Source organism: Fundulus heteroclitus, chromosome 13 (genome assembly GCF_011125445.2).
Source record: "Fundulus heteroclitus isolate FHET01 chromosome 13, MU-UCD_Fhet_4.1, whole genome shotgun sequence".
Classification (NCBI taxonomy): domain Eukaryota; kingdom Metazoa; phylum Chordata; class Actinopteri; order Cyprinodontiformes; family Fundulidae; genus Fundulus; species Fundulus heteroclitus.
Window position 1 is genome coordinate 20,234,157 of NC_046373.1, and position 13,010 is coordinate 20,247,166.

The following is a 13,010-nucleotide window of genomic DNA, read 5'->3' on the forward strand; positions in this document are numbered from 1 at the left end:
ATTGATTTTGATGGTAAATCTTTATTTAAAGGTATATAGCCATATTATATGCCTATAAAAAAAGACCAAAAACCATTTGATCATGATAAAATAAGGTTATATACACCAAGCGTCCATTCTGATAGTATATTGATAGTCTTTTTAGAGCCTAAAAATAACCTCAGCACTGGGCCCGATGGGTAGATATAAATTTATGTTATTGTAAATAAACACAAACGGCTTTATTTACTAACAAATAGACCAAAAACAAAGCGTAAAACGCAAAAATGCTAATGACTAATAGGCCAGCAGGATGTATTTAACCAGAGTGAGTTACTGATATATACATTTAAAAAATTTCAAATAACGTGGCTATGCACCTTTAAGCTGTTAAATTGGTCTAGTATACATCTCCTTACGCTACAAACTACTGGTCAACCATTTACCAAAGTTATTTCATTAAATAATTAGTTGGTTAAAAAAAATCTTTTAGTAGACTGTAACTTACTGTTTTTATTTATTTATTTATTTATTACCAAAAGTACGATTTTTGCTGATCAGTTGATTTGTGCGAGTTAAAGTTGGTGTCAGAACATCCTGCAGGACGTTATTATAATTCATGCATAAAAGTAGAAGGCTTACCCCTAAGATGCAAGAAGTTTTGGATCCATCTCTGTCTTTTACATGTTTAGACATAAATTTAAAATCATTAGTTTCATAGAGCACTTTGAGACAATATCTAAATTAATTCTGAAAAAAATGAGCCCCCATAAGTCGAATTTCTTAAAAAAAAAATCTATTTTAGGGTGAGGATGCAAAAAAGTCTATTCCTTTGATGAGCAAATTTAGAGCATTAGCTTTCCAAATATGTCCCTGTCTTGGTTGCCTTCCCTTTAAATGAGCGTCTCTATCTACCCACTCCTTCATTGCAGTCATCCTGCAGTGTCCACTCCCACACTGCAAAGCTAGCAAACAGACCCAGCTGGCTATAATGATGACAAATCAGCCCAAATATTTATGTCCGTGGAGTTTTTACTTTACTCTGCCCACGGCTCGCTCGGAGCTTTCTCTTACAGATTTCTCGGCGGCGGTCACTGTACTTGCAGCCAAACCATCATAATCTGCGCAGCACAAACACACTTAAGCCCCAGTTATGTCACCTAAACATTGGCTGGCTTTTAATGTCCACAGAGAACCAAGTAAAGGGTTGCTGGAGCACTGGTGTACACAAACTGGATCCATTTTTAGATTCTGTTTGAGGACAGAGCTACCAACCAACCTGATGTGTAAAAGTGATCTGTATTTTATTCTTTACACAGGAACAAAATACGTTGCAAAAAAACAAAAAAAAATAGAATGTGTAAGAGTGGAACTACACCAAGGATGATGTAGAAAGATCAATTTGAGGAATATATTTTTTTCTTTTTAGTTGTATTCAATGTTTGCAATTTAAAGAGAACAATTAACCTAATAGTCATGTTCTTGTACTGGAGAGTACCCACACATACGTGGAAAACATGCAAACTTCATGTAGAAACATGCAAACTTCATGTAGAAAGAGCCCGGGCCTGGATTTAATCCAAGACCTTCTTTCTGAAGGGCACAAGTGCTACACGCCACTGTGCAGCCCTGCAATTTATCTTTAATTGACGCTTGATATACTTTTCTTTTGATTCTGTTTTCTATGAACATTGATTAGTAATCTTTGACTTTCTCTCAGCCACTCTTCAAAATGGGAAAAGATGCCAGGACACGGAAGCCCAGCCTTGCAGATGTGTAGCTCATCGTTGTGGAGAGCTGCTGCAAAGAGTGGCATCTGGGAGTTAGCAAGTCTCCACTCATTTCATGAGATGCTGATGCATACCATTCAATTCTTTAAGACGCATGTTGAACGTATTTCTCAAAAGAAAAGAGAAAATGGGTAATTGACAAAGCGATGTCTGACAATTTAAAAGATTGTTTAGATGAAGCTGTTTGTATATTTGATTTAGTCAGCTGCACTTTTATTCAGTCAGTGGGTTTTGAATTCTGCCTTGCTGGCCTCAGATACATTCACAATAACCTGTATATGTAACGTTTTATTCTCCTCCAGCATTTCCTTTTCTCTCTCCTCTGTCTCTTTAACACTCCTAGACCATGGTTTCAACTCAATTTATGGCACTTAAGTACATATCTTTCCTAAATATCTTTTCTCCCTCTGCTTCTCCTCTCCTCATGCCCCCCCACATACACAGAGCTCACAGTCTCTCCTGTTAAAATGCATTTGGCTATAGGATCAGCCGTGCTGCATTCCCAGGTGAATTGGGGATGATTTGCTATTCACTCCTCTGGCTATGCTTTACCAAGAGGGGCATGGGCACAGAACGAGCGAGTAAAGGAGGAGGACAGGCAGGTTTCCAGTGTCCCTTGTTATTCTTTGAGCATTGAGATTCAGCCATGGTTCTTAAAAACACATGTTTAAGGGCTAAAGGTTTTGAAGCAGCAAGCCAGGATGGATCGGGGATTTGTGTTCCTTCCATACTTAAAGGCTGCTGCGAATGCAGCCGACCGCCGAGCAAACTGTTAGTTGTAGCAGTTTGGAAGGGATGCCTCTGGGAGCTCGCTTTGCCTCTAAGAGTCTTTGCAGAGACTTTGCCAGCATGAATTGATGGGGGATGAGTTGGGAGGCTTTTTTCCTCCCTTTTTTAGGAGACTGGTTGTAATTCTTTCACAGCCGTGTCTATGAGTGGACTGAGCAGAGACGCACGGAACAGGAAGCACACATTAACACAGCGACACACGCGCACGTGTGCATCTGCCCGGTGACCTGAAATAGCGGTGTCATGACCGTGGGGAGGCAGGGTTGTGCTGATTTGCTGATATTGACAGCATGGCCTTGTCTGGCCCAGTTCCAGTGTTGAGTTAGCTCCTCTGGCCTCCTATAAATCAGGCCCAATTACTACATTTGTGTGCAACCACCTCATTCAGCGCTGCCCTACAGAGTGCAGGAAAACACAGAGGAAGAAAAGGATTAAAAAGAAAAGACGAAAACGCTTTCATGGTAATGCAGGACTGACCTCCTCTCTGTTCTTCGCACAAGCGTTGAATTTTGAAACCAGAATTTATGAAACATAATCAGCTCGAAAATATCCAAGTGTCTAACCGCTGCTCGTAGAGGCAATGGGTGATATTCGGACTGAAGTCATTTTAAAATGACTTGGCAACACTGGTCCCAGGCCTTCCTTCTGTTCTTGTAAATGTATTAGTATTTATTTAGCTATTCATCTACAGTATTTAATACAAAGAGAAGTTTCTCACCAAATCACCAATATGCCTCTATGTGTCTTACATATTATACTCCTTAGGGATACACAGATTAAGTAAAACATGGAAAGGAGACCCAGTGACCCGAATGGATTAATCAGTGATCACCACCGATACCATTACCACCAATAACAGGTAAAATTGTCGTACATTAATGGTGGCCATTGTTGGTAAGTGACTTATATTAGGCAGCAATTAAACGTTTGGTTCTCAAAGATTATGTTGGAACGAATAAAGATTTCACAATTTGACCGTGTTTGACAAGGTCCAAATTGTGACGCCTAGATGACTGGGTCAAAGCGTGTCCAAATCTACAGCGCAAGCAGGGTGTCTACATTGGTCAATACCTATCAAAAGCGTCACAAGGATGCAGCTGTGGTGACCCAGTGACAGAGGTTATGTGTAGCCACAGCTCAATGAGGAAGGCTGAGGGCAAAGGTTGGTCCCTGTTGCTACATCCAGCAAATGAGCTGCTGTAGCTTGAATTACTGCAAAAGTTAACACTGGTTCTGATAGACAAAGGTCAGAATGCACAATGCATTATAGTTTGTTTCTTAAGGAACGGCATAGCTGTAAACCAATAAGGATGCACATTCTGACCCCTGCCCACCTTCAAAGGCATCAAGTAGGCCCACTGATATCGGAACTGAACCATCAGGCAATAGAAGGCGTTACTTTGACATATACCACCTTCCTAAGCACAGCTGCAAACCACATACACTCCTTTATGGCAACAATAATTACTGATGGCTTGAAGCTCTTTCAGTAGGAATATGTACTTTATCCCCAGGCAGTCATTCAGGAAGAGCTCAAGAAGCACAAGAAGTTTGAAGTTTTGATTTGCTTCCCAAATTCCACAGGTCTCAATCATATGGAGCATCAATGGGGACACGTTGGACTAAGAAGTCTAATCTTTAGAGGTTGATGATGTGCAACGTCTAAATGCATCCCAGGTGCGTTGAAGCAGATGCATATCTTAAAGTTGCAGGACTGGGCCACTAAGAACTGGAATTTAAGACTGTAGTTTTAGATGTCCGGTGATCAAACGTCACCTGAGAGGGTGCAGCACCTTTTTGATGCCCCTAGCAGCAGGGAACTGGTTTAAGAAATCCGTATGAAAGTACCTACACATTTTTTTTTATCTATTCGCATTCATAGATGTTGCTATGGAGCTGGTGAGAAACAAAAAAAAAAAAACACAGCAGTCATTTGCCTGTTTTCACAGCAGAGAAAGCTGTACTATAGTTGGATTTTGGTTTTCAGGCGGGTTTGTTTTAAGCTGCCCAACCTTCATCTCCATACACGCCACGTTCCCTGCATTCTCACTTGGTCAGCTGGTTGCCCTCTGAGCAGTTGGCCATGGATGTTTTCCATAGCAAGCCATCTTTAGCTGTAATATATCAGCAAAGGTTATCCTTTTCTCCATGAAAAACTGCAACACTTGAAAATAGCATCATAATTTTCTGCATTCTAGCCGAAAGAGCCAAATAACTTCCTATATTAACAAAAGAGATGGGTATAGGGGGTGCAAGTCTATTCTGCATTTCAATATTCCATGTAAGGCCAAGAACAAGTGTCGATTTTAATCATGCATTTTGCTTTTCATTTTTGAAAACATTAGGGGTCTCCTCTGGGGGGAATGGTAAATGTGCTTCGTTTACACTTAGTTTTCTGTGTTATTGATCGCTCACTGCACTTCCATACTATGAGCCACGTTCATCATGGGTTCAGACCTTAGCTTAATGACACCAACATGTGGGCCGGGGAAGCTGAGATCAAACCGCTAAAACTTCAGTCGGCAGATGTGCAGCCAGCAACAAGATTTTATTCCTGTATCCAAATGGTTCCATTGTAAGGGCACCTTTCAAATGTAAACGTTTGAACACAGTACAAATGATGGAAACCATTAGAAATAAGCGAAATGCTTTTATTGAATTAATTCATTAAACATTACAAATCCCATACTGTAAGAATATGACACAAACATGTACACATTAGGTTCACGCTGCTTAAAAGACACGTATGCTCTCTGCTGACAAGGTGCCTAGCTCTCTCAAAGAAACGCGCGTTGTCCTTGTGTGGATGTGTGAATATACATTGCAACGCTATGTGCCCGCAGCCGGTGCAACGCACGGTAGATTTATCACCCTCACTTAATACACTCATAAACATTCCTTGGCATGTCACGCAGGCTGTGAACCCCCCTGCACGACTGGCTCGGCAAATTGGGCCTGTGTAAACTATTTTGCCTGTCTAAAATACAGTGCAGCAAATTGAAATCCCCAGTAAGTCTGCGTAGCGGCATGTCACAGCTGGGTAGGGAGGAGGCAGAATGGAGGTTTTCCCATTTACCACCTGAAGTTTTTTTTTTTTTTCCAACTGTAATAACCAGCTATTCCCCCCACTGTTTTCTGTTTCTCTTTTCAAGTCATCCCATCAGGCTCTTTTTAACTTTGTGCTTCCCTCCCTCCCTCCTACCCCAACCCGACCTTCATCTCCCTTCCCTCCTTGTGGAAATATACTTTTAACGGCTGTGTTCAGTCCTCGTCACTGACATGAGTCCGGTATTTATTGTATATTTGGGAATCTTTTAGGCTGACAGGTTGAGGCTAAACTGCAGCCATTAAACTGTCCAGGAAAGGAAACAAGCTTGGTTATTAACCTCCAGGGTGGCAGCAAATAAGCCTGCAGGCAAGCCATTTTTAAAATGGCTGACTTATTTTGCCCATAACCTGTGTGCCCACTAAATTTAGTCTAGGGTATCTAAAACCTATTGCATTAACTCCTTTCAGTCTCAGAACTTTTAACTTATGCATTTTTTTTTGTTTTTATATGTTAAACCAAAACAGAATATCATTATTAGTCAACTAAAGTTCTTCGTCATAAGCTCCGGATGTCTTTTAAACCATTCAGAAACGGCCATTCATTCTCTGGAGGCTCTTGGCGCCCAGTCCATTTCTCATCCCAGAGGACTTTTCCAGCCTTTTTTTCTTTTCCCCTTGGATAACCTCACTCTGTGCCTCTTCCCCCAGCACTGTAAGTAATGGGCTCATTTTGACCCTCCATGCCTCATTGTGTAAGATTTCAGCTTCTGACCTTAAAAAATGAAAGTAAATCGATAGGGCGGGACACATGAATTCCAAAGAGAAGAATGCAAGCCGAGCCTGGAGCCTACTGAAGAAGAGGAGGAGAGCCGTGTGGATCAGTGAAGGACTTTATAAAAGAAAGCCTGAATAAAAGGGAGGGGCTTTGGCGTTAACATACAGCTCTTACAGCAACCGTCTGTTTTGTGACATGGCATTTGCAGCGCTATGTGAGTAATTTGGGTCACAGTGAACTAGGACTGAATAATATGAAGAGCTAAGATCCAAGAGGCAAAAAGTGAAGGTCTTAAAGTCGAAGCGTGAACTGCAGCTATGAAAGTTCAAGGAACGCTAAGATAGAGTAGGTAAATCCAACAGAGCGCTCAAGTGATTAAAATTCCTATTTACAGCTGCTACAGTACAGGACCATGAATAAATGTTTCTTATTTTTAGTTTTTCTTTCTAGCTTGCAACCATGTGCAAAACCAGGTCTAACTAAAGCAGGAACGCCCTGAGGTTTGAACTTACTTCTAAAATCTTGAACTCGTTCTCAGGCTTAAACAGTGATGCATACCAGTTAACAAGGTAGATGGTGGCAGAAATTCAAAATGAAAGTAAACACAGTCAGAATCACACACATTTAATTAAAAGAGAAGGTGATATAAGGTTTTCATAGATTTCCCCATCGTAAAAACACCTACCAATGCCAACAGTTGACAACCAATCTTCTGAAACACTCGTGCACCCTCAGTTGTGTTCCACTCTATTTAACTTACATGTTGCATGTTTGCTATAAAAATGTTGTTTTATGAGGGTCCAGACAAGAAGAAAGTAAGCACATTTTGGGAAAACACAAAGTCCTGCCATGTATATGAAGTACAATACACACATTGACCACTTCATTAGGGTTGCTCTGTTAAATGGCTTGTAAACAACAATAGCAACTCAGTAGTGTCCTTATCAGAAACTTAATGTCTTTAGTCATCTAGATGACTAAAGACAGCTTTGGCAATGTCCAAATCAAGCAATGGAATAGGTAAAAATTTATTATTTTTTGTTTTGTTTTTTGTTGGCACTAATGGCCTTTTTTTGAAAGCAGACTGACAAGAATTAGGATTGAGAGGGAGAGGGGCAAGAGATGCAAGACTGAGGTCTCTGTACATGGGTCGCACGTACTACCCTGGCGTTCTTTGGGTTTACAGAAAATGGTCATCAAAAATAAAAGTGTTCAGTGCGTGGTAGTTGTGAAGACAAAACGCCTTGTAGAGACTGATTTGAAAAAAAAAAAGGCATGGAGCAGTGGCTCAAGAAACCACTTTAACCATTGGTTACACCAGTCAAATACCTCACTGGGTGCCACTCCTGGGAGCTATGCACACGAATTTGAGGTGATAATTCACACAGTTAATCAAAATTGGACAATAACAGATTAGAAACTTTGGGTGTCTTGATCATAACTCTGTTGTCCCAAATACCAATCCAAGTCATTTAGTTGTAGGCATTTGCTCAGAGAGTTTCAATATGATTCTCTATTTAGGCCAGTGCTATGTACATTATGTTTTTTCTAATAAATTGTGATATTCATTCTGATGAGGCTCTTTGGTGAGATTAGTACTCCCTATTATAACCTACCGTTTAAGCAGGCTTTAAACATACTTTTTCCTGGAGCCCACGTTTGTGAAGCTTTAAAATGCAGAATAACAAATCCCTTTTATTAGTTTTTCATGGTCTACATTAGTATTGTGTGCCAGACACTGCTGTGTATATTTATCTTTACAGCAATATATTTGTTTTAGATGGTTCATAGTTTTAGTACTACTTCTACTACGTTATTTATAAATCACTTTAAAACAACAGCAGCTGCAACAAAGTGCTGTGCATACAATAATCAATAAGCATTCAAAATGGAAAAAAAAAACAAAGAATTACATTAGAAATATAAAAGGAATGCTGAGGACTATGCTGAGTTTTAAAACCTGACTGAAAAACATCCACAATCCTTTGCTCATCTAAAAACATATATTTTACACATATTGCTGCCACACTTCACTAGCAGACACAATTGGAGACAGTGCACGGTATAGTTGTATGCAACTGGTATTAACACTTGAGTTTATTCAAGGTTCCGCATGTTTTTCACAGTGTTACTTTTTAATATTGTGTCTCTTTTATTCTTTTACTAATCTTGATAATCACCTTGGCCTAAAATTGTAATTATCCATACACAGTCTAAGTGCCTCAAAGTGGTCAAATAATTATTATTACTTAAATAACTGCGCCATGCCTTCGCTACAAAAATTCAGCGTACTGAGGTGAATGAATCTTCATCAGTGCAGACAGAGCACCTGCATAGCGTAGTATATTGTTATCTACATTTTTTGCGTCCGTTGAAGTCTGAGTCACATTCGTTAATTTTACGATTAGATAATGTAAAATTCGGGCATGTTTGTATCTCATGTTGCAACTCTGAGTTGCAATGCTCATGAAATGGATTTTTTCTACTTGTTCAAAATATTGTACCTCTGATCAAGCTAAAGATCAAATAACACATGCTAAGATAGACAGTAGAAGATAATATGTATAGAAAGGTGTTTTACTTAGTCACATGTCTTCATACTGTAGTGTAATTTTCTTCTGTGGATAAAAACCTAGGTTGTTATTAGTAATATATACTGCATGTTTTATGTATAGATTGTTGTTTTTGTACCTATATTGATAAAGATGGTTCTGTATTATCACACCATGTGTGTTGTCAGTGGAGCCAAATAGGGGGACAAGTGAGGATAATTCCAAGAGCTCTGACTGACAGGGACCCCCAAAAAGACAATTTATAGATATATTTATGATATTTTCGGAGGATTTAGATTTTCTGTCATGGAGCCCAAAATTCCTGCTGGCACCGCTGTGTGTTGCCAATCAATGGTCATATTCAAACGTACTGTGTGTGTTAGTAGGGTACATAGAGTGGATCCCCATCAGTTCTATTTAGCTCAGCGTGGTAATTGGCTGTCCATTGATGGACGTGGCTCCCTCTTCACGCTCCAGGGATCCCGGCTCTTTGTCTGCGAAGTGGGAGTCGACACGCTGGCATGGCACACACGCCTAAAATAGCGCATCAAATCAGCCATGCTTCAACAGTCACTGTTAACGTGTGGGGCAAATTGGAGGGCTAATAGTGTGAGTGTGTGTGTGCTTTATAAACGGAGAGTGTGTGTTTTCACAGCATAGTTTAGGGTTTTGAGGTCCTCCCCTGGGAGGATGAGGGTTAACCTGGTTAACAAGAGCTGTTGGTGGTATTGTTATGTCTTACTCTCTCTTCCTGGCCATTTTCCTCTTTTCTGCTTCATACATCGGTCATTATTTCTTTTTCTTTTTTTTTTTTTTTGCATTGCACCTTGTGTTTTTTTTCTTCTTCTTTTTTCATGTTTTCCATTGTGTGTTTCCCGTTCTTTTTGTCTGTCCCTCCTTTCATACCCACTGGGCTTCAGCTCTCCCTCTCTGTCATTATGTGCATTGTCCCTGCAATAGAGATATAAATGGTCTGTGAGCAGGGGGCCCTGACTCCTGTACCATAAATCTACACAAACAGAACAACAAGCAAATAAAAGGAGCTGAGGACAGGGGAAAGTGGAAGAGGAAAAACAAAGGATGGAATCAAATTTTGAATACGTTTTGAGAGCTGAGGATTACACTGAAAAAGACATTCACATGTAGATGGTTATAAAATATACTGGAGTGGATTATTGCATCAGGATCTCACACCCTTGGAGGTGAAAATTGTTTCACAGTGTAATGAAATTGGTTCTGGCAATTTTAGTAGAGAGCAGGAGCTTGCCGTCATTTAAAACTGTTTATAAGCTGCTGGAAGCCATATGAAGTCTAATTTGTGAGAGCCTTCTCAGTGAAATGTTTACTTAAAAAAGAAATGAAATGAACTGAAAAAAAAGAATAACATATGCAGCATTCATGATCTCACCTGAAAGCCATTTTTTTAAATACTGGTATTGTGAAGAGGAATATCTTTTTTTTTTTCTTCCTATTCCCGATTAAAGGGATGTTATTGAAATTTTTGTCGTTATTACCTGCCATTGTTTTTTTTTATGTCTCAGCAACACTGATTTCATCTCCATTCAATCTCACAGTTGCTCTAATATATCTTTCCTCTTGATTGTGGGAATTCTGAAGTGGTGCTGTTTCTTTAAGAGATCTGTTTTTGAAGTCGGTTTCACACACATTCATCTCCCTTCTGAGTTGTTGTCACTCCTCACCTCAGTGTCTCTTAAAACTGTTTTCAAATCACATCATGGTTTTTATGAAATTATCTTTCAGCATTTTGTGTTGAGCTGTTTTTCTCTTTTTTTTTTTTTCCCCCAGCAGCCCTATGCTCCACCCCCTCATCCCATGGCTCCTCCCAGCCCCAGCACCAACAGCTGCAGCCAGGGAGGGGCGGAGCAGCTCAGTAAGACCAACCTGTATATTCGTGGTCTGCCACCCGGAACCACCGACCAGGACCTCATCAAGCTTTGCCAACCGTGAGTACTCAAAGGCATCATACCTGTATACCTAATTCACATTCACAAAAGGCTACATCACAAATGGAATCCTCCTTGTGTTGGATCATTGATTTACTTATTTAGTCTTTAATTAACCAGGTTATGCCTACTTATATAAAATATGCTTATTTACAAGAGGGCCCTGGCCAGGAAGGCAACACAAGAGTTATATCACTGAAAACAGTTAGGGTTAGATCTAATTTACATTAAAAAATGTTGGTCAAAGAACATACTTGCACAATGCACATAAACATAGTCAATTGCAATGACTTCAGAAGAGCTTTAAACTCTTTCAGCGCCACTAGACCTTTAAATTGAGGATCGATTTGTTGTTTATTCCAAGTATTGGGGGCTAAGAACTAAGATGATTTCTTTCCTAGTTCAGTTCAAACTTTGGGAAATACAAGATGAGGAACATCCATTAATCGGAGACTGTGTAATCCATTTTGTCAGGCCAAAACTATGTACGTTAAACTTCAAGCTATCTGACATTGGTTGTTTCAGAAGGTGATATCACAGGTGTAGACGTCCAGGTCGGGATTTTCTTTTTCAGTCATTTAGGATTAGGCATTTCCTTAAAAAGATTTCCAATCTAATACTGTATTGGATAATGAATCCACAAATTAAAATTTAGTAGCTTAATAGTGCATTAAGATAGCACAGTATATTTAATCAGCGTTACATAATCTTCATTATTATTGTTTAGTCTTAGTCATTTCACAAATTCCGGTCTGCATGCTGTAGTCTCTGTTTTTTTCTGGACAGCAACTGATTGTCACAACTTGAGTTTCTAAAGATAATGTTTGCTGAAGTGCTTGGCTGATGCTCGCATGTTCACCCTCTGTTTTGATATGACCTGTTGATAATTCACCTTATACCATATTTGAGTAAGGTTACACAAAAAAAGCTTCTCACTGAGCTGCCCTCTTTCTTGCAACTTAGAGAAAAAGATATTTGCTTGCTTCATAAACCAGAAACTTCATAAACCCGGCTTTAAACATCCTAAACTGTGTTGACCAGTATTTCAACTGTGCCAGATTATACATGCTGTAGGCCAATCTTTTTGGGTTGAAGGTAAACCATGTTGTCCACAGAAATGTTCCCATAATTCAAAGTCCTATCAAAAGTTCTTTTCTATCTGTTGCTGAGCACTGCTGGTCAGCGTGCTTAAAGAGACCTGCTACACTTTTTATCCACAACTAATTAATGGCTACTTGGGAATATTACTTTATTTTAGATGATTGATTATTTAGAAATACCTTTATGGTTCCAACCATAGGGAAATTCAGGCATGACAGTAGCAAAAGCACAGGTAAACGGAAGAAAACAGGCTTGCACACTAGATTAAATAATATGAATAAAAAACTAAATATTAAGTCAAGCTGTAAAGCAGAAGAGATTGAATTTATCAGAAAGGGTAAAAATACTGTGTAATTATTAATAGATAATGTGGCATATTCGGGTAAAAAGGAAACGTTCAAGTTAAAATAGAAATACGGCAGCCGACTCACAGAAACATTTTAAAAAAACAACAACTTTGCAATATGCATAATTGTACAAATATTCACAGATAAGCAAAAAAGTGTGCAACTGGATGGTAGCATCTGAGAGACGGTGTAATTGATCCTTGATCAGATCGAGATCCTGTAGAAGCAGTAGCACGTTGTAAACACTGAATGAGTTTGTTGTGAACGGCTGAGATTCTAAAGCCTAACAGCAGCTGGGACGAGGGACCTGTGGGAGTGATCCTTTGAGCATCTGGGGTGCAGCAGTCTGTTCCCACACAGCTGAATTACAAAGCTGCACTGAGCTTTCTTCTTCGAAGGAATGAACTGGGTGAAGGGAGAACTCTCCAGCAAGTTTCTTCTAAACCGGTTGAATGCGCTCTCAGGAAGTAATGTACAGGTACGCAACGGTGGTATCGAGCATGATGTGAAATCTGATCTCTGCTTGTATTCTGCGTGGGAGGTATCTAAGACTGCTGGGAGTTGTAGGCACTGACTGGGAAAGCAGCTGCAAAGCCTGCTGGTACGTGTAGTCACAAATGTTTCCTTTTGCATAGATCTAACAGTGATGGTGGGTGCATTTTCTT

At 39.7% G+C, this 13,010-nt stretch overlaps 1 protein-coding gene across 7 annotated transcripts in view; it reads left to right on the plus strand.

Annotated features, from left to right (window-relative positions):
* rbms3 (RNA binding motif, single stranded interacting protein) overlaps window positions 1–13,010 on the plus strand; it is a 434,538-nt gene that overhangs the window by 171,821 nt on the left and 249,707 nt on the right. For 5 of the 7 annotated variants that reach the window (XM_036145333.1, XM_036145331.1, XM_036145337.1 and 2 more), the window contains one exon: window positions 10,740–10,897. In XM_036145333.1, the coding sequence (XP_036001226.1) occupies window positions 10,740–10,897 (158 nt within the window). The remainder of the gene's footprint in view (window positions 1–10,739; window positions 10,898–13,010) is intronic. The other 2 variants (XM_036145332.1, XM_036145336.1) reach the window with 1 other exon arrangement.